Source organism: Vicugna pacos, chromosome 9 (genome assembly GCF_048564905.1).
Source record: "Vicugna pacos chromosome 9, VicPac4, whole genome shotgun sequence".
In the NCBI taxonomy this organism is placed as follows: domain Eukaryota; kingdom Metazoa; phylum Chordata; class Mammalia; order Artiodactyla; family Camelidae; genus Vicugna; species Vicugna pacos.
Genome location: NC_132995.1, coordinates 69,863,477 through 69,885,393, shown reverse-complemented (window position 1 = coordinate 69,885,393; position 21,917 = coordinate 69,863,477). Strand labels below are relative to the sequence as shown.

At 37.0% G+C, this 21,917-nt stretch overlaps 2 protein-coding genes and 1 long non-coding RNA gene across 19 annotated transcripts in view; 2 read left to right on the top strand and 1 right to left on the bottom strand.

Moving 5' to 3' along the window:
- The window catches only part of SLC35A3 (solute carrier family 35 member A3), a 36,418-nt gene extending 31,596 nt beyond the window's left edge, over window positions 1–4,822 (top strand). For all 3 annotated transcript variants that reach the window (XM_015243842.3, XM_072968140.1, XM_072968139.1), the window contains one exon: window positions 1,039–4,822. In XM_015243842.3, the coding sequence (XP_015099328.1) occupies window positions 1,039–1,129 (91 nt within the window). In that variant the 3' untranslated portion in view covers window positions 1,130–4,822. The remainder of the gene's footprint in view (window positions 1–1,038) is intronic.
- Window positions 1–13,945, bottom strand: part of LOC116281763 (uncharacterized) — a 67,177-nt gene extending 53,232 nt beyond the window's left edge. For 7 of the 15 annotated variants that reach the window (XR_012075976.1, XR_012075977.1, XR_012075979.1 and 4 more), the window contains exons 1-4: window positions 13,583–13,945; window positions 12,642–12,894; window positions 12,367–12,442; window positions 8,173–8,241 (exon numbers count right to left, since the gene is read on the bottom strand). This is a non-coding gene — a long non-coding RNA (uncharacterized lncRNA). Of the gene's footprint in view, window positions 1–8,172; window positions 8,242–12,366; window positions 12,443–12,641; window positions 12,895–13,578 lie in introns of all 15 variants that reach the window. The other 8 variants (XR_012075972.1, XR_012075981.1, XR_012075983.1 and 5 more) reach the window with 5 other exon arrangements.
- Window positions 13,946–13,980: 35 nt separating this feature from the next.
- MFSD14A (major facilitator superfamily domain containing 14A) overlaps window positions 13,981–21,917 on the top strand; it is a 34,215-nt gene continuing 26,278 nt past the window's right edge. Inside the window, exon 1 of the mRNA XM_072968130.1 lies at window positions 13,981–14,203. Within this exon, the coding sequence (XP_072824231.1) occupies window positions 14,120–14,203 (84 nt within the window). The 5' untranslated portion in view covers window positions 13,981–14,119. The remainder of the gene's footprint in view (window positions 14,204–21,917) is intronic.

The window sequence follows — 21,917 nt, the reverse complement described above, 5'->3', positions numbered from 1 at the left end:
CAGTGTGATAAACTGTTACCAGAGAGTAACTGCCTAGGGGAGTGAGTCTTAGAGACTTTAGACCTGAGTTGTTATGAATAAATAATTTTCTTGGGAGAAGGGTTATTACAGGCAGAGAATTAGCATCTACAAGGTCACTGCCCTGAAGGGCAGGTTGTGTTCACTGAAGGCCATGGCTGAGTTATAACGGGATGGGGTGGAGTGTGGGAGATGAAGCTGGACAGATCACATTATGAAGGGTTCTTTAGGTCATGATAAGGATTAGTGATCTTTTTCATGTCCCTGCAACTGTACTTTGAAGAATATATATGTTAAAAGTTAAGATTGGTATTCCAGTTTACATTCAGTTTAAATTCCAGTACCAGTTTAAATTCATTTCCAGTTTGTAATAAGGTATATTATATTTAAGAACAGATAAAATAGAGATGAAACCAAGTCTCCCTGCATTTAATCTAATTTCCTTCTGTAAAGCATCCTATAAAAATTAGTCCTGAGTTTTGATTATACTACCTTGTATTTTAAACTGAACTTTGGTTTGGAAAGAATGCAATTTTCCCTTTATATCTTCAAATATTTTTAAAAATTGAGATCTTTTATTATTCAATATATTATAGGCAAAAGGCATATTAAGGTGAAATACAACATTTAAAACATCTTTGCTTGGGAGACTACAGTACAGCGCAGTGCATGACAGTGCAGGCTTGGCTCTGGAGGCACACATACCTGGCTTTGAATCCCATCTTCCACTTCAAGCTGTGGGACTTTACACAAATTACTTAAATTTGCTGAACCTCAGTTTCCTCATATATAAACAAATGAGGAAAATACTAGTCCTTCATTGGGTTGTTGTGAGAACTAGATGAGATAATGCATGTAAAACACTTAGCTGAATACCTGGAATGTAGTAAGTCCTCAATATTTGTTACCATGTTACTGGAACATTTTGTCCCAAATTATATTTGTTTTTATGGTGAAGAAATAGAACTTGTTTTGATTTTAATCTGATTTCTCTTTTTCATTTTTTCTTCATCTATTTAGTGTCTTTTTCCTTGGAGCCATCCTTGTTATAACAGCTACGTTCCTCTACGGTTATGATCCCAAACCTGCAGGAAATCCCACTAAAGCATAGCCCCAATGCTGTCTTTCTCTGGTCTTTCACAATGGTGCCCTGGGAGTCTCAGCGTTAATCTTGCACAGAGGACTGCTACAGATTCTAAGAAGAAATCATCATGTTGAATCTGATCCTGTTGTTCAAATGGTTTGAAAATATCAAAGTTTAAGGATAAAATATATGTATATGTAACAGAATGCCTATTGCATCTAGAAATCAAAACTTGAAAGTATTTCCAGGGATTAGAGTAACTATCAGAGGAAACTTGAAATCTGAGTTTAAAAAGATTTTACTTTTTGATTGCTGCAGAAATACGCTATGCACTCTTCGCAAGAGCACACAACAAATGTCAGATACCAATTTTTGCAAATTAGATATATTTAATCTTATTAAATGTTTTTTATCTTACTCTTTCTGAACACATGTATCAAATCACATGGAATATTCAAAGTTTGAACATTATAATTACCTATAAAGCTGTGAAGAAATAGAAGTATGATTTGAAAAACATTTTCATGAATCTAATTTTTATACTTATACAAAAGATTACTAAACAAAGGATTGCTATATTGCAAATATTTAACTGCATAAAAATTGATAAAGTAACATTCTGGGTCTGATTTGTCAGAGAATAAAATTCATATTTAAATTTAATGTAAAGGAATATACACATCTGTTTCTCCATTTATATTTTAAGATCTTTTAGTGCTTCAGAACTGCTGAAGGCAATCCAGTTGCTCCTCTGCTAGATAGTAGCCAGTGACTTTTACACTAATGGAGTTTTGTCCTTAATCCCTTAATTGTATTTCTTTTCTGTAAATCAGATAAATCCTTAATATTACTTTAAATTAAATTTCTATATGTTAATTTCCATTAAAGTTTTAAAATGTAATTTAAAGGGATTAAATACTCATTTAATAATTTAAAATTATTATTATTGTCTAATATCTCCATTTTGAGAATTTTGAACTATCAAAGCATATACTGTACACATCTAGAATGTTTTTAAATGAATATTTTACTCACTGATCTGTAAAAATTTCCTTTAATATACAACTCTTGACAAAACAACTACCAAAAAAATACTAGTACAGATGTCAGGGAATTGAGACCAAAATGACTTTTCTTGGAGGCATTCCAGATTGCCATGATACTACATTATTTTAAATGGCACTATAACTATAAATTCAAGGCTGCTCAGAAGAACTTTCTAGGTGTCTCATAAACTCACCATTCCTGGGAATACTCTGATCGCATGTCTTGAAGAGGCAGCTGAATTCTGACCTCCCTTTCTGTGGCCCTACAAAAGCTGCCAGAAAGGAGCTTTAAAATAGTGGTTTCTTTTCCATTTTATCACTGAAGTTGAGGTTGCAAATTACATAAGTTATTTAATAAATTCGTTCAGGGAAAGAAAATATAGCAGAAATGATCAAATGAATTGGTGGGCACAAATACTTTCTAAAATTGGAATAGGGTTTAATTATTGATTAGAGACAAAATTACTTACTGTGTATGAAGTATTTTATTTTACTTTTTCATTCATGCTTTATATATTTTTAAGTCTCCTGTTCTAATAGTATTAAAAATTGTAAAAATAAATATTTTTATATAGTTCTAATGGAATTTGTTAAACAAAATTTGGCAAAAAAATACTGTTACAAACTGTTGGGTACTCTTGGCTAATTAGGCCTGGCTATGTTACTTTGCTGATGCAAACCTAGTCTCTACAGGACAGAGACCTAATCTATTCCATCTAGAGTTTTAGAAAGTGTTTAAAATTACAAAGTATTTTAAATTAATTTGCTGGTGATTCCAAATCGGCACCAAGCAAACTTTCTGGAACCCTTACTTACCGATTTTCAGTGACCACCTTTTAGAGTATTTGTTTAATAACTTTACCACATTTTGAGAATGGTGTTTTTAGACTGTATCAACATTCAGACTTATATCTTATTACCTACTGCTAAGTGAAATTGAAATCCTGCAAATGCACAGACTGTAAGACTAAATATAAAGATTTGTGTTCAGCTCACATTGAAGTACTGGTTGTGTATTTACGTATTAATTCAGTATGCATTCATAATTTTTCATTCAGGTTTAGCCTATCCCTATTTAAACACTTCAAAAAATGATACAAGGAAATTATTGGACATCAGACATGTTAGTTATAGTAATAACATTTTCAGCTGTCCAAAATAACCCAATTTTCAAGATTTCCACCAAAGTTCATACAATGTAATCAAGAGTTCTAAGAAAGGGGAAAATAGTCTCAAGTATATTTTCAAATTAAACTTTTATTAGACAGGCATAATTTATATTTTGCTTTTCTAGTAGGTTTGAAGATGTTAGAGATTTGGTTGTGTAGTTCATAATTTTTAATTTATGAAGAAATAATCATATTTGAGAAGGTAGACCTATATCCTAGGTCATGTCATATACACAGATAATGCCATTTTCTCTGTTTCGATGACCTTCAGAAGCCTTATTGTGTCAGTCTTTGTAATGATGACTCCTTGATTATTTAAATTCTTATACTTTTTAAAGTTTACATGTTATCTCTCAGCTACTTTGTTCATTATAAAAATGTGCTAAATCATGGGAGAAGAGTACCAACGGATCGCTCTGTAAAAATTAAGAATATGGTATTTCAGAAGAAAAGTTTAAAATGCAACATGTAGATGTTTCAACACAGTCATATCAATTCTTTAATAAGTGGTTTTTATAGAAGTTATAGGCTACTTTTATGGTGAAAAATATAGTTTAGAGATGCAAAACTTTAATGTTTACATCAATTTATATTGAATGTCACAATTTCAAAGAAAGAAAGGTAGTTTGATATTTAATCGAGTTTCTAGGGAGACAGAATCTGAGAGGAAACTGATTTTGTGCTCGGTAGACTTAGTGTAATACAGACTGTTCTTAAGAATTGATACATTTTTCCTACATATCAAATTATTAGACTCTTAAAATGTCATATATTTTCATTCACCTGAGTGTTATTTTGTTTTATTTTTAAAAACCAGGTTTAGCATCGCTCATTTTCAGTTTCATTATAATATTTAATTACATGTGAATATATGCTCTATATAAGAGAAAGTTTATAGAAGTTATTTATGCTATATTGAAAATCATCTTATGGATCTCCCGGATATGTAGCATATCTGAAGTAATTATAGGACCAAAGAAAAAAACACCTTTATCAAAATTTGGTCCTGTGTGCCTTGCTTTACCAAATACCTAACTTTTCTGGAGGATATTACCATAATTCACAACTCTGGACACATAGGCAAAATTAGGATGTTTTAAGAATAACTGTAATTCAATTTTGTTGTCTCAACATTTGCTATTTAAATCCATTGTCTAACAGAATATTAAAATAGGTGTATTATACAAGCATTAGTGAACAGTACTTATTTAAATAAATTATGGCACAATTGCTCCATCATTGAACTTTTGAAACTTTTAACAATTGTATATAACCGTCATTTTGGTTTTTTATTTCTTACGATAAGATATAATTTACTGTGATTTTTAAAATATTTTTAAACGGTCTGGGATTCTGAATCTGTCTATATGTCTGTGTATTTCGTTTATTTAGAAAGATTCTTTTGGGTTTGGGGCTGTGGTTTATATATTTAAATTTTTTATGGACATAATTCAAAGGAATGTATAATGTGTGGTCTTTTGTTAAATGGCTTTTTAATTGACAAATTTCTCTTTGTCATTATTTGGTATCCAGTTATTATTTGATAGATGTATGGAAATAAGATTATTTTCATAACTGTACATTTTTTCCCTATATTTCCTTGTTCCCCTATTTCCCCTGTGTCGGACTTAACCATGAGTTAGTTTCCTCTCTACATACCAAAAATGACTCACTGATCCTTTCCGTAGCTCTCCAGTCACCTTTCCATGTGTGTAATCTTCCGTTTTTCTAGCCTATGATCTAGCATGAAAGACTGGATTTTATTTAAACTAGTTAGAATTCCTCTACCTGTATAATAACAGCCTAATTTTTTTTTTGCTTTTAATAAATTATCTCTTTACTAGCTTCAAAGTTAAGTAATTACAGTAATTGGTATATATTTTCCTCATAGTTTGAATGTAATTGCTTCTATGGTGACTATCAATTCAATGCATAGAGATCAAATAATCAGCATGATAAAGGGTTTTATTCCTACCTCTGGTACTAAAGTAACCTTGTACAAAATGCTGTTTTAAAACATTAATAAGAATAGCATTTTAAAAATATACATTCTTCTGGTATCTTCTCATGAGAAGTACTAACTGAAAATCTTTATTTATACTGAGATACTTTTGTTGAAAGTATGTCATAATCCCTGAATCCCGTGCTATGCAAATGCGCCTTATAATCCAAATCTTACAGGTACTCCTGCTGTTCAGTAAAGTCAGATAGTGCCCGGCACTGGTAATCAGAATTGTCACTGTTCTTAAAAAGAGTTTTTAATAAATAAATAAATAAATAAATAGCCTTCAAATCCCAAATATTTGAAATGCTGCTGTAGTAGTAGAGAGTGTCTTGGTGACTACAAATTCAGGGGTTTCCCAAATTCACCTTCAAGTTCAGTAATTCATTACGAAGACAGAACTCACTGAAAGGTATTCTACTCACAATCACATTTATTACAGAGAAAGGACACAAATTAGAACCAGACAAAGGAAGGGACACAGAGGAGTCTAGGAGGGGTCTGAACTCCAGCTGTCCTCTCCCTGTGGAGTCACAGACGATGTTACCTACCCCTGACCACAATGTGGATGATACTGCCAACCAGGCAAAGCTCACTCATGCTTTTGGTAGTCAGATTTTTACTGAAGCTGTGTTACTTGGCATGATTGACTGATTTTTGCCCACATGATTGAACCTGCTCACCAGCCCTGATCCTCCCTGGAGAACTGACTGACATCAGGCTCCGGGGCTTCATCCTGAATCATCTTGTTTGCATAAATTATCAGGTGGGACTTGAGGGGCCTAACATGAATAACACGCCAATCACTGGAACTTCCTGAAGATGTGGACCAGAACTTTGGATAAGGCCAAATTCCTTTCCACACAGTGACCATTTGTCTCTAATAGACATTCTTCTGAATGCATGAGGATGATACAAACAATGACAGTTGTTTATAGAGATTGTTAATTCATATCTTGTCATTTTTCCAGAAATCTTGTTCAATGATTCTGAACATGAATCGAGGGTAGAAAAACACATTATCAGATTTGGAGCTCAGGAGCATGCGTAGTATTCACTTAGTTTTCAGTTCTGATATTTAAGGAGAACTTTAAATGCTGGAATACTTTATTTTTTAAAAGATACTTTTTTATTGAAATACAGGCATTTTACAATGCGTCAATTTCTGGTGTACAGCACAATGCTTCAGTCATACATGAATACACATGGATTCATTTTCATCTTCTTTTTCAAGATACTGAATACAGTTCCCTGTGCAATACAGTAGAAACTTGTTTATCTGCTTCATATATCGTAGTTAGTAGCTGCAAATCTCAAACTCCCAATTTATCCCTTCCCACCCTCTTCCCCTGCTGGTAACTGTTAAGTTTGTTTTCTGTGTCTGTGAGTCTGTTTCTGTTTTGTAAGTAAGTTCGTTTGTCTTTTTTATTATATATATATAGGAATACTTTGAACACAAGTAAATTTAAAAATTAATTCATAAACTTTTAATCTATACTCTATATTAACATGCAATCTTGAGCTAATTAATTTTATTATTTTTTTGAAGATCTAATTGAGTTTTCTGGTGATTCATGAACTGGGCAGCATCCCATCTAGCTCGGTGCTCCCCGAGCTAATTTTAAATTACCATTAACCATCACTATTCTATGGAAGAGTTAATAGAATAAAACTGCTATCAGTTGTTAGTTTGGCTCACAGTGGGCCTTTTGATAGCTCCATACTTCCAGTCATCCTTTACCATGGTTATCAGCCCTTCAGTGGATTTAGTCAACTTTTTTCATTTATGCATTTATTTACGATTTCTAGTATGTTAAAAATAACTTCTTTAAAACAAACAATAACGATATTCCTTTAGAAATAGTTTACCCAAGATAGGCATTTTCATCCTTTTTTAAGTTGAACTCATTGAGGATTTAAAAGAACAATGAATGCTGTTACAGTCTTGTGGGGTAATCATCTGCACACTTGTTAAATGTATTTTAAACATAGAGTATTTAAGAGGTCTAGTTAATGTGCTAGACAAACTTCACCTGTGCTTAAACAAAATCTGTGAATGTCTTTGTGCTTAAACAAAATCTGTGAATGTCTTTGTGTTTGCCGTTTTAAAAGACACTGCATATACAAACACATGATTTCTAATAATTGAGGGTTTAAGTTTTCCCCTTTAGGCTAAAGTTTTATTATGTGCCATTTTATTCTGCTTGGGTAATAAATATACCAGTTAAAAATGATGACGCCAAGTGCTTTTTCTAATATAAGCAAGTGGCTTCAATAAGTTTTTAAATATAGCAGCAGTAGAGTAATATTTCTTGAGTGATGAAAGGATTATAGAAAATCATGACCGACAGATAAATTTATGTTTGACTTTAAAAATATTGCTGTGAATTCTAGAGCTTTAATATCTGAGGCTTTCTTTGGATGTTATATGTATAATGCCCCAAACTTCCATTATTTCATATTATTTATCTCCATTTACCTTAAAGGCCATGTTTGTTTTTATTTTTAATAGTTTGTTCTTAGCATATTATTGCCATTTTAATTAATTCAATCATGCTATGATAGTGTCAGCTTAGCTCTGAAAAATTCATGGGTTATCTCCATGCGCTCACAAAGCATTAGTAAACTGCTCCACCTTCCCAGCCCCCGCAGCTGGGGTGACACGTCCCCTTGGTCAGAACACCATGGCTGTGCTAGGTGGGCCCCCAACGTGGGAACGAGTAGAAAAAAGTGTAAGGCTGGTCTCCTCTCCTGACACTTGTCCCAGGGTAGTCAGTCCCCTCCTGTTTTTACTTTGGTTCAGAGTGATTTTAATTGTTTTTAACATTTTTGTACTAAAGTTGAACACATTACCTTGGTTCCGGCAGGCTCAGCCCTTCCCTTTCTCACTGAGGTGTTCAGAAAACTCAGATGACAGCAGGGCTGTAAGAGGAGGAGTAGGTCCAGACAATGCTGAGTAGGTGATCACAGAGGCCCTTTTTTAACTTAAAATTTCTCCACCTTTTTATTTTGAAAATTTTTGAACATATATAAAAGTTGAAATAATGGTATACCATTTACCCGCCACCTAAATCCAACCGTTATTAACATTTTGCCATACTAGCTTTATGAGGACACTTTACTCCTAAATATTTCAGTATATATCCTAAAAATAAGGACATTTTTCTAATTAAACTCAATCCCATTATCACACTTTAAAAATGTAATTTGATAGTATCATGTAAGTTCATATTCAGATATTTCAAATTGTCTCAAAAATGATCTTTTACAGTTTTTTTGGTTTTGAGCCAGGATTCATTCAAGGTTCATAGTCTGTATTTGTCTCTTTAGTCTGGAAGATCCTTTCCTGCACCTCTATGGCTTTTCTTCCACATGAGGTGACTTTCTGAAGAATCTAAGTCATTTGGCTCCCATTCTTGATCTGTCTGTATCCTTGACGTGTTCCGTTTATTTTCTGCATTTCCTTTGAACTGGAAGTCTATAGGTGTGACTAACTTCAGGTTAAATGTTCTGGGAATATTTCACAGGTGATCTTGTAGATCTTATACTGTATCACATTAGAAGATACATAATTCTAGATTGTCTCAACACTGATGATAATCATTTGGTCAAGGTGGTGACTACCTGATCTTTCCATTGTAAAGGTCATTTTTTCCCTCTTAGTAATTAGTAATCTTTAGGGTAATATTTTGGCACCAAAGGAATGTTCTTTTTCCTGACAGCCTGACAGAAAATTCAGTGGCTTTTGTATCAACTGATGATTCTTAATGGAATCATTTATTACGTTGACGTGCAAAATCATGACTTAAAAATTTTTAATTCTCTAATTTTCTTCATTTATTAGTTAATATTCTTTTATTAAGAAAAGATTGTTCTCCCTTTCTTATTCCCAAAGTGCCTCCATTTCCCCCCAAATATCACTGTCTTCAATATTCAGTGTATTACAGTCAGTTAGTCATTTTTGATGGCCATATGGTGAGTCGGTAGCCACTGCAAGCTTGTTTCTGTGTCTTTGAGACATGACATTAGTCTTGGAGTTCTTCCTTGCTTCAGGTACAACGTGACCCAGGCTTGCCTTGTACTTGTCCTGTTCCAAACCTGGAGTAGCAGCCACTTCGCCAAGGAGCCCTGCCTATTCCCTTTAGGAGGAATGGAATCTGCACTCCATTTGCTGCTAGGCTGTATTTCAGTGGACAGAGCTGGGAAATAACGTTTTGAAAAGTTCATGAATTCAAATTGATGTTTACAATTAAACTTTAGCATTATAATTTTTCTTTTTAATTTTATATTTGCCTCTCTTTTCTCTTACAGTGAAAATATTGGTTCTGAGTAACACTGATGTATTTGCTTCTATGTTTTATTATGCAGCTTATGCTCAACACTGCAATTCCAGTATTACTAACGGTAAACATACTGAATAAAATTTAAGATTTCTTCGCCGTTCTCTTTGTCTTCAGAGTAATAGCCCACTAAGAATATATAGTCAGAGTACAGTGTTCAAAAGTTAATGGCAGGGGAAAGGGTATAGCTCAGTAGTAGAGTGCGTGCGTAGTACGCACAAGGTCCTGGGTTCAACCCCCAGTACCTCCATTAAATAAACAAACCAACCTAATTTACCCCGCCCCTCCAAAAAAGTTAACAGAAATTATTCCTTTCTCTACATGGTTATGTTACCAATGTGATATAATTAGTTTCATTTGTTTTTGTTTGTGTTCAATTTTATATTTAATTAAAGCTTTTTATTATTGAATATGCAAAGCATTTACGTGGCTCAAAGTTAAAACCATATAAAAAGTATACTCAGATTAGCCAAGCCTCATGCCTATCCCTCCACTCCATTCCTAACCACCTCCTGTAGGTAATTATGTTCATTGGTCTCTATTCATCTTTCCTGCATTTCTTTTTTAAAAACAAATGATTATGAATATTGCTGTATTTACCGTGTTGCTTTCACTATGTGGAGTGTGTTCTTTGCTTTTAAAATTTCTTTTTATGTTTAGAAAGGTTTGTTACGTTATAGTGGTTACATTTATACTGGTAAAATTTTACATAATGCTTTTAAGAGTCCCCTTTTTGCTTGTCTAAGCTTCTACTATTCAGTTTGTCATTTTTACACAATATTCTTTGTCATTTAATTTCCTTTGTAATTACTAATGAACTTATTCTACTCCTTTCTCCCATCTTCTCATATTTTTAGTTGCCATATTTCTATTTGATTAGAATGTATAATATTCACATACTGTTTTTTCACCCTAGACCCTGCATTATGTTATACAATTAAATATATTTTAAGTACATTTAATACTCTTCATCAGTACTTTAGCTGAAGGCTCCCCAATCAACTCTTGGCCGGATGAAGCTCCTCCGGTACAGGCTCAAGGAGGGCTTGGCGTGTGAGTACAACGTTCCTCAAGTCCTAGCCTGTTTAAATTTTTTTTCTAGAGCCTAGATACTTTAAGTGCAGCTTGACTATAAAGTCCTTGGCTCCCACTCTCCTTCCTTGATTTTTTTTTTTTTTGAAAATTTCGCTCCGTTGTGTTGCTTGGGGTTATTGTCAAGAAGTCCGGCACCACTTGTTTTTTTTTTCCCCTTTGGAAAAAATGTTCACTTTGTTGGTTTTTGCCTGGAGCCCCAGATAATTTTTTTTCATGTTATTTTTCTCTCTGATCCTTTTTTTCCCCCCATAGCTGGTTTATTCCTCTCCTCCATTTTTCTTACTTTCATTTGTGTCTGTTCTTTCTTAGGAACTCTGTAATTTGTTTTCCTTTTTTAGATGATCTTATTTTTTCAGTATATTTCTTGAGTTTGATCAGTTGTCAACTCATATCTTCCTATTGCATTTTTAATTGTCCAACTTTCACCTCTGCAATTGCTTATTTAATGTTCTTTGATTCATTCTGGAGTGCTGTGCATAGTTTTCCTCTGCTTCATATTTTCTGTAGGGTAGTACTTTCTGTTAATTGAAAAGTTTTCATTTTATAGGAGCCTTTCCTGGGGTTTTGCTGGCTTTTTTCTATTCCTGATAAAATGTGTAGGATTTTCTTGGATCAGCAAGAACAAGCAGTTCTATGGAAGGGAGCAGTGAAGGGCAGCAGGTGACTGTTTCACAGATAAGGAAGGCCCTCTGCTGTTCATATTGTAAAGTGCAGTTTCTTTAATAAACGGCACATTTAAGGGGTTGGATCCTGTGCTACAACCTTGTATCTTTAGGAATATTTAGCTTCAGCTACTTGCCCTTCTCTCCGAGGGATTCGTCTCCCTTCCAAGGTGCCTAATGAAGCGTTCTCATGGACTTTCCAAATACTGGTTCTTGCCTGTTTTCAAGACTGAATCTTCGCCTTCTTGTTGATTTTGGGAACTCCCATTATTCTTCCAAATCATTCCCTTTTGCTTATGTTAGCAGATGCTAGTTTCTGTTAACTGCAACCAAAGGACCCTAACTGATACATCAACCTCTTAATGTAAAGTTTATGAAACTTCACGATGGCAGGTCACATAAAAAGCCACAAGCATACGCACAACACACCTGTTAGAACAAGCCTCATCGCTCGTGTTTACTATCCCAGCTCTTCTAGCACAAAGTCCTGGGGTATTGCGGACATTCAATATGCGTTAAGTTTCTTATTCCGTTTTTTCCAACAGCACTTACCACAACCTGCAATCATCTTCCTTTTGTGTTTGGTTTATAACTATGTCCCCCAGTATAATCAAGCTCTATGCAGATAAATACCATGTTATTTATTGATGTACCTCCAGTGTCTAGTAAAACACTGACACTTATAGGTACTCAGTAAACATTTTTTGAATGACTGAACAATAATCAGTTCTTAAGGATGATAAAACTGGTGCGGCTGAAGTATGATTTTGAAAAAGTCAGAGTAACCACACAGTAAGTGATCTTACCAGCCTCTACATCCATCTAAAATAAGCTCCCGGGATTTACTTATGAAATTCACCTCATCTTACTTTCTCTAAAGTGCTTCAAGTCAGAGTTCAAGTAAATGTTTTCTGTAAGAATATTTTTAAACACCTGATGAGTTTACTTACTGATGGGAAAACATGATGTATCAGGCTAAAATGCCTTTCTTTCTCCCTTCCATGGAAATTGGTTTGTCTTCTATATCTAGTCAGTTATGGAAATAGAAAATTCAATCAAATTTATTTTTTAACATTGTATTTTGAAATAATTTCAAATTTACAGAGAAGCTGCCATAATAGTACAAAGAATACATATTCCTTTTACCCTGTATATTCGTTACCTATAGCTGTATACCAAATTACCCCAAAGCTTAGTGGCTTAAAACAAGGACTCTTTATCTTACAGTTTCCGAGAGTCAGGAAACCAGGAGTGGTTAAGCTGAGCAGTCCTCGCTCAGGGTGTCCTGAAGTTGCAGTCAGGATGTTGACAGGGGTTGCTGTCGGCCACAGGCTTGAGCAGGACTAGAGGACTGCTTCCAAGACGACTCACTCACATTTCTGTTGGTAGAAAGCCTCAATTTCTGGACACCAGGACCTCCCTGCAAGCTGCCTCAGTGTCCTCACGACATGGCGGCTGGTTTCCACTAGACGTGGGCCCTGAGTGAATGAAAAAGGGAGAGGGGGCAGGAAGGTGCCTTTTATGACCTACCCTATGAAGTCAGGGCTGTCACTTCTGCATGTCCTATTAGACAAAAGACAGTCACTAAGCCCGACCCACATTCAAGAAAAGGGGAATTAAGACTCCACCTCTTCCAGAAGAGTATCACTAAATTCGTGAACATACCTTAAAACCATCATACCTAAATTCGCTAATTTTTTTAACATCTTGCCATTTTGCTTTAACCGCTCCTCACATATACATACGTTATTTCCTAACCGTTAATGCATCACATCCCCTCACTCCTTAACATTCCACGTACTTTAGAAAAAAGGATATTCTCTTATATAAACACGGTGCAGCTTTCACAATCAAACTTAACATCGTGATACTTTAACCCGCAATTACCCTGTCTAGCAATTTTCCCCTATTAAATTGATTTTTAAACAATATGGTAAGGCAGGTAGTGGGCTACAAAGCGTGACACAGGTGATGAAAGTTTTTATAGACGAGGAATAAAGGAAAGGTGCTGGGACAAGAGAGCTGCTGGTAACAGGTAGGCTTCGGTTGAGCTCTAGGCTTCGCCGACCCCCGACCCCGACCCCAGCCCCGAGTCCCCAGCTCCAAGCCCCGGAAGAACCAAAGACTATGAGAACTCAGCATATCTTTTCTCCTTCAGTTACCCACTATTTCTGGAAAGCTATTTCAGCTGTTTCCCTCGGTTCCGGTCTCGGTCAGAACACAGCTGGAGGCAGCCCTAAACAGTAGAGGACGGCTGGTTAAAACCCCAGCGCAACCATCTATCAGCCGTACTTCCAAGGGCAGGTAACTTTCAGATAACTTACACCTCCTCTGTCGAGGGGCGCTAGAACGGCCCCTGCCGCCCAGGGCTGCCGCGAGGACCGAGCGAGCTGGCGAACCGAGAGCGCAGGGCTCCCCCCACCGGCGGCCGCAGCCCTGGGCCAGCCCGCCCGCGCCCCTCCGGGGCTCCCTCCGCGCGCCGGCGGCCGGGCGGCCGGCCGGGCGGGGCGGCGTCACGTGGGCGGGGCGGGCTCGTCGGCCGATCGCACGATGTGACGCGCCGCCGGAGGCAGGCCGGGCCCTCAAGATGGCGGCGGGTGCCCCGAGCGGCTCGGCCCGGCAGTAGTCGGGGGACGGCACTCGCCGCTGGGGCCGGCCGCCCCGGGAGTGGCTGCAGCAGCGCCAGGAGTCGAGGATGGTAAAATGACCCAGGGGAAGAAGAAGAAACGGGCCGCGAACCGCAGTATCATGCTGGCCAAGAAGATCATCATTAAGGACGGAGGCACGGTGAGCCGGGGTACCGCGCCGGCGAGCGTCTGTCGGGGTCCCGATCTCCTGCCCGCAGCGCGGCCGCCTGCAGCCGCGCCTGAGCGCCCCCGTCTCCCCCTCCCCTTCCGCGGTGCCGGCCCCTCGGGCTCCCGGGCCCCCATGCCTCTGCGCCGGGGGCTCCCCTCCCGCGCCCGGGCCTGCGGCCTCCGGGGCCCGTCCTCTTGGATGGAGAAGCCGCTCGGCTCTCCCGCACCTGCCGGCCTCCGCCCCGGCCGCCCCCGGAGGCCACGCGCGCCTCCGCCGCGGGGAGGAATCGGCGCCGGGCCCCGCGTCGCCGGGGCGGTGCTGGTGCCGCCGCGCCCCTCGCCTCCGCCGCCAAGGCCCCGCGAGGCCGCGGCCGCGCTTTGGAAGCGGCCGGGAGCAATCCGTGCCTCCCATATGCTGCTAGCGGGGCGGCATCTGGCGCGGCGACCCCGCGGGGGCCCCGTGGTGCGTGCGCCCTCTTCCTCCACGGCGCTCTGGGTCCGGGCCCCCGCTCCGCGCCGCTTCCAGTGCGGTAAACACCGTCAGAGGTGGGCTTCCCTCCTCACTTACCGGAGTCCGGAGCCTGACGGAGGGCGCCGGGGGCCTAGGCTTAAATCTGCTGGTTTTCAATGAATACTAATGACCCTGTTGTTTTAAAATCATCTGGTGTATTTGAGAACAAACAGAAATGCTAGGAAGAGTTGGTCTTGGTCTCAGGATAGAAGACCTTTGAAAGGAAGACAGTAAGAAAAAATGTTTGCGTTTTCGAAGCAGTTGTCATCACAGTAAACTTTATGCATCGTGCTGTTCTTAACCGGCAGGGGACGTAGGCCTTTTAATTGAAAATAACTCGCCTTTACTTTTTTCGTGCTGAAATTTCTCCGTTGCAGCACTCTGTAGTCTTTGTTGCATTCTTTGATAATCACATTCTGAAATAGAATGGAAAGGCGAAATACATTTTTCGCTGTCCCAAGAAATAGGCAGGAATAGTTCCTTTTATTCCATATTTGTATATATTTTGTTGGAGCCCTCAACAGCTAGCCCAGTGCTACATGTGTAATTAGGCCACCAGTGAGGATTTGCTAAATTCACTTGAAATCAGTGACAACTTTATTTTGACATTTCAGAATATGGCCCAGTCAGTGTGTTAAAACATAGAAGGCTTGAGACCTACGGACCAGTTTCAGAATATATTTTTAGTTAACTGTCGAATCGATAGATGTCAGCGCTTTGTCATTTGGTGAAAAAAGAAACTTTGCAATTCAAGTCCTCAGATCTTTTTGTTGTATTTAATTAATTAAAACGGCGCTTTGATTTAATCAGCTATGGATCGTCATGGTTCCTTGGATCAAGTTGTTTAGAACTGCTATGTGAGGAGAGAAACAGCTTGAAGGAATACCTATGCCCTTTGTCAATCATGGGGACTCAGTATTTTTTTTTACAAAAGACTAAGAATGAAACTGTGATCAAGAAACGCTTTCCTTTTCCTTGCAGAGTTCAGTTTTGTTACCTCTGTGGAGTATGATTCTCTTGAGAGCAGTTAAATCCTGTGAGATTTGGAAGAGTCTTTTTTATCTTGTTGTTTATTAAAGTTGTAGTGAATTCATAGCTTGTTTTTGGACACAAAATACAATTTTTACCCCAGCAGTATGCTTTTAAGAGGGCACATGGAGCAAGTGCAGGCTGCTTTTGGGGGCTGTGGGCATGGGGGTGTTACCATTTACCATCTTTTTACGCGTGTGCTGCACTTTCTAAAACCTCTGGACACCTCTTTAGAATAGGGGCTTTGTTCATGCATCTTTGAATCCTACAGGGCCTACTATGTGAATTTAAAGTGATAACACATTTCAAGTGATTTTGAAAAATGTGTCTACTTGTACATTCTTAAATGATTTTTAATGTAATTTTATGTATTCCCATGTATAAATAGGGGAGATTTGTATTTCTAGAAGTACTTTTTTGTAGTATTTGCCTTTTAATCTACTGTAGCTGTAAATGAAAAAATATATAACTATTATAGTTATAGAAATGATTTTAAAATGGCATTTGCTTTTCTGACTACTGTTGTGAACATCCAGGTATCTGAGGCTAAATGGTCATACATGACAGGCTCTGAACAGTATTTCACATCCCTGACCATGGGTGCTGACCTGACTCCCTTCTTTTTCCTTCTAGTGTTCAGCTTTGTTAAGATTATTTTGCTTTGTCCTTCTGCTAATGACATCTTTGTAAGTTTGATCAGCCAATTGTAATATTCAAAAACAAAATTAGTAATGAGTTAATGATTTGTCAAAAACTTAGCACGTATTTTCTGTAGTTTTTAACACACATTTATTGTAGTTTGAACACTTGTAAGCAAACCAAGTTAATCATAAATTGCTAAATGTTTTTCTTTTCTTGAAATTGTATTTCATTTGGCTCTGAAGCCAGAGATGTTGTCCATTTGAGTAGCACACAGTTAAGGTAAATTACATGAAGGTGTGTGATTCTGTATCAGGACTTCTTAACTTGGGTCTGTTCACCCTGAAGTTGTTAGTAAAATTTTCTTTGACTACATTTTTCTAGGGAGATGCCAGAAAGGATCCATACTTCCCCAGAGAGTTTAAGAACATGTGTTCTATTTGAAAACAACATCAGTAACTAAAGAATAGTTCAACAGGTTAAATTCAATAAATATTTCCTTAATCATCTACTGTGACATTATTGGGGAATTTACTTTTTGAAGCATCCATACATAGGATTATAGTTTTTAGTTATGTTTAGGGTATTTTTTTGTGTGTGTGAGGATAGGTAATTAGGTTTATTTATTTTTGTGAAGGTCCTGGGGATTGAACCTAGGACCTCACGTATGCACGCACCCTACCACTGAGTTATATGCTCCATTTTGCTACGTCTCTTATTCATTGTAGACCGTTTAGGACAGCTGAATTAAAAGTGCATTCTGACATTTTAGAATACTTCTGGTTTTGTTGTTAAATCATTACCATGTATTACCATTTTGTTTATAAATATTCTTGGTAGAGGCTAAGAGCTGAAGAGTTATATACATGAGTTCTGTGTATTATCAAAAATAGAATGTTCCTTATATTTTTTCTTTTTTTTAAAATATGACCTTGATTATTGTATGAATACAACAGCTGTGTGCCTACATCTCTGACGAAATGGAAAATGTTCAGTTTTTCCACAAGTGAGTTGGTAACAACTCAAGTTGTGGAAAACAACTTTAAAGATTAGATAAAAAGCTAAGCATATGTGAATTGCTTTGTTGAAAGTACTGAGAAAAGAAAAACTGGTATTTGAAATATGCCAAGGGATGCAGAGAACCAGATTTTTGTTCCTTGTATCTCTGACTTTATTCACAATAAATAGGAATCAGCAACCATTTCAAAAGTAGTACCCAAGCTCTGATCCTTTGCGCTCTTCACCTACTAGGATGCTTGAAGAAGTTGCAGAATAGCCCTCTGTAGCTCCCAGAGAGCTGCTAAATAGTCACCCTCCAACTGCTAGCGTGCAGGCCATGAAGAGGGCCATGGTGCTTTAGGTTAGTGTGTTTGGGGTTATATTCGTTAGTAGTTTTCTCAGATTGTATTTCTAGTTCATCTTAATATAGTTTGAAGACCTGCTTCCCAGTGTCATCTGTGGAAATCCACTTAGAGTTGAAGTGTAACTCCTTTGTAGCTACCAAATTTTGCAGTTTAAGTAAAAAAATCATTTTTCTCAAGTATCATTCTGACAAATATATGTGATTTAAATTTTGCAATTATTTAAAAGCTTGAGTTCTTTTAGCATTATTTTTTAGATGTGTCAGTCAAATGAGCAGTTGACCATTTCAGCCAGGGTACATCAAGATCCCTGAGATGGGTTTTGTCTCTTTCAGGGATGGATGTAGTAGCTTGTTCTTAATGGATCTACTTTCTCAATAATGTATAAATACAGTTATGAATTCTACCTCACGAAATACTTACTAGGGATCTTTTAAAAACAAGAGGTAGCAGATATGCCATCGCTTAGCTATGTAAATTGAGTAATTAGAGATCGCACCAAGACTGATCTCGCTTAGGCTCCATCCTAGATATTGATAACACTGATTTTTGTGTTGATGGGTTTTCTTTTTTAATTTTATTTTACCTTTTTAGTGAGTTCAGTTTGTAGTCATTTGAACCATGTAACCCAGTGTTCACGGGAATAAACACTTAATGTAATAATGGCTGAACAGCCACGTATTTTCATCTTAAGAATGGAGAGAGATGCAATAGATCGTCATGTTACTTATCTTTTCAAAATTTACCACAAAGCAGTATAATCTTAAGCTATAGACATTTTTTAGTTTTTTTAAGAGTAAAACTTGATCTCACTATACTCTTGTTGAATATTTTTAAGAAGTAGATTTCATTCTTTTTAGGTACAGTCTAACCAGTAATCTCTTCATTTTTGTGATGATACACAAATATTGAATCTCTCTTTAAAACTGGTCCATAACATACCAGTAAAATAATTCTAAAGTCTTACTGCAAATTAAGCCAAAATGACTTAATTAGTATGCTAGTGTCTGTCTGTGTTTATGGTGATTCATACTTTCAGGGAACTGAGGATCAGTTATGTTTTTGCTCCCAAATGTAGTAAACCTTGCCTTGTCTGATGAAAGGCATAGAACATAAACCTCCAGCTGACTTTGTGACAGAGGAAACACGGTAACAAATACTAGCAGTAAAGCCTTAGATTTCCTCATAATGAGTCAGGATTCCGTGAAAGCAGCTTTGTCGTTACAATATTTTCTGTAAGATTTTTTTAAAGTATTCTTCCATGAAAAGCTCCATTTCTTAGATGTCTGTAATTAAGCATCTTTGCCTTTTTGTGCAAGATTTTTACATTATTTTAGTCAACTTATGTTGTGTATTGTTCAGAGATAATTGTTTCTTTCTGAAGATATATTTTACCCTCATTCTTGAGTGATGACTTGTCAATATTTAATTCTAAGTTCAAAATTACTCTCCTTCAGACCTTATTTTGGTTTTTGTCATTTTTTTATTTTCTCAAATTTATTTTGAGAATTTTCAAAACTAGAAAAGTTGCAGGAGGAGCATGATGAATATTTATTTGCCAATCCCATAGATTCGAGATTCGCCAGTTGTTAACATCTTGCCCCATTTGTTTTTCCTTTCTCTCTACTATATATATATATATATATATATATATACATATAAATACATATCTATACACATACTTACACATATACCTTTTTTTTTCCTGAACATTTCATTTAGTTGTAGACATCATGACCCTTTATCCCTAAAGTATTAGGGATGTATCCTAAGAATAAGAATATTCTCCCACATAACCACAATATAGCCACCACATTCAGAAAGTTTAACATTAATACAATACTCTTATGTAAGTCACGTTTCCTCAGCTTTCCCAATAACGTCCCAATAATGACTTTTTTTTTTGGATGCAGAATTTAATTATTACATTATTTGCCATGTCTCTTCAGTATAGAATAGCTTTTTGGTTTTTTGTAATACTGACATTTTTGATCGTCTAGGCCCTTTGTTTTGAAGACTGAGCCTCAGTTTGGCTTATTCTCATGGTTTCCTCACATGATAACATCCTATTTAATAAGTAGGATTATAATGGCGTTATACTGCCCAGTTACTGGTGGAATTACTTCTGTCCCCTGGCCAGCAATCCATGTAAGTCCCTGACTGACTGAGAGGAATACCACATTGGTCATGTCCTGCGCAGTAACTGCTGGATGCATAAACTTGATTGGGCAATCATAGACTCAGAATTTGAGAGCAAGGTGATGATTTAAGTAAGAAATCAATAGTTCACCCCTAACTCCTGAGAGAGGTAAAGTGACTTACTTAAGTCACCTAGCAGCTTAGTGACTGTAACGATAAAATCCACGGACATTAAATCCCCTTTCTGTACCAGGCGTTGGGCTATGTATGCACTGGGTGGCTAAGAGTGGGTCCTGCTGTTAAGAGTAACAGTATGTGGCCAATTTGTGCTCTGTAACCACTGCAGCCATTGTGACTCCAGACTTGGGCTGTGCATTTGCCTGGGTTGACCCTAAACTGGAGATAATACTATTTAACTTGAAAGGTTGTTGGGAAGGGTAAATAAGATTATGAATGTAAATCATTTTAAGTCTTCAGTAATCTTCGTTTTATTATTTTAATCTAGTGTATGTACACAGTAAACCCAGGTGATACATGATACAGTAGTGAACAGTGGGATATCGGAGTACAGAGAAGGGAATTAATGAGGGAAGTTGCAAATTTAATTAATGAACATATTGTCCTTTTAACAGTGTTTAAATACAAAATGCTGAATGCCTATAGTGATGAGTAGAGGAGACTTAGAGAGTCATTCATTTCAGTTCTACAAACACTTAGGAAGCACTTTTGTGCTGTGCATGTACCACATGCTCCAGATCATAAAAGGATAAAGCGTGGGGCCTGCCTCAGCCAGCATGAGCTTGCAAAAGGTGAGTGTAGGTTAAATAAAATGGAATAGGTACTTTACAGAACGAAATATAACTTTGTAGAAGTCATCTACCCTTGCAAGATAGAAGAACAAATAAGTAGATTTTAAAAGGCTTATCCAAAAGCCTAGATGATGAAACCAAATCTGTTACCAGTGGGAAGTATGATCTGGGAAATGGGAACTGGATCAGAGGATGGAGATGGGCCAGAGAAGATTGTCCCTGACTTCTGGGGTTGAAGTTGGAGGTGACTGCCAGGGAACCAACTCTCATGCCTCCATAAGAGAGAAATTACTCAACTGAATGGACTTTTGATATAGTATTTATTAAGACTTTAGGTGGCATATCTTGGCATTTGGGTGGGGTTAGCCATGTGTTGGTTTATGTTCAAATCCGTCTCCTTCAGGATTTTTCTCTTTGTACCTCTTGAATTCTTTCGAGAATCCTCAAAAGTCATCTGTTGATACTTTCTACTCTTGATGCTGTAAACCACTCACTGATTAAATATTTGCCCCCCACCCCCACCCCGCTTCTCTGTTAACCTTTTCCGCCTCATCTTTCTGCCCAGGCCGTGATGACCCTTGTGTTCTTCCCAGATTGTCCTGGGATTTTGATTACAGATAGGTATTCTATTAAAACCCCCAGCCCTTATGTCAAAAGTCCTAACTAGAAGTTTTTGTAATTCCAATTCAGGAAAATATTTTTTAAATTTGTTAATTTCATTAAGATCATGTATCACTTTTGAATTCATTTAAAACAGGGTAGATGAATATGGATACAATACAACTCTCAAAATTACCAGTGTCTCTCCCCTTGCCCTGCGTTCTAGTTTTACATAGTTTTTCTCTTAGATAAACAAAACATTTTCCTCTTATTGAAAGTACAATCATGCCTATTAGAAAAGATTTAGAAAATTCAGAACAGCATAATAAACAATTTTATGTCACTTAAAATCACTACCTAACATAAACATTGTTAACACTGAAGTGACTTTTTGTTTTTCATAGTTGAACTTACATACACAATTGTATATCCTGCTTTGATTTTTTTTTAATTTAACATTGCCATAAACATTTTTACAAGTCTTTAAAGTGTATTCATAAACAGTATTTGCGTATTATTTGTCTGATTTACATAGTATGATTTGTTTATAGGATGTGTAACTAAAGGTCGAGCACCTAGGTTTCCGTGTTTCCTACTATAAATGATGCTGCTGTGAAC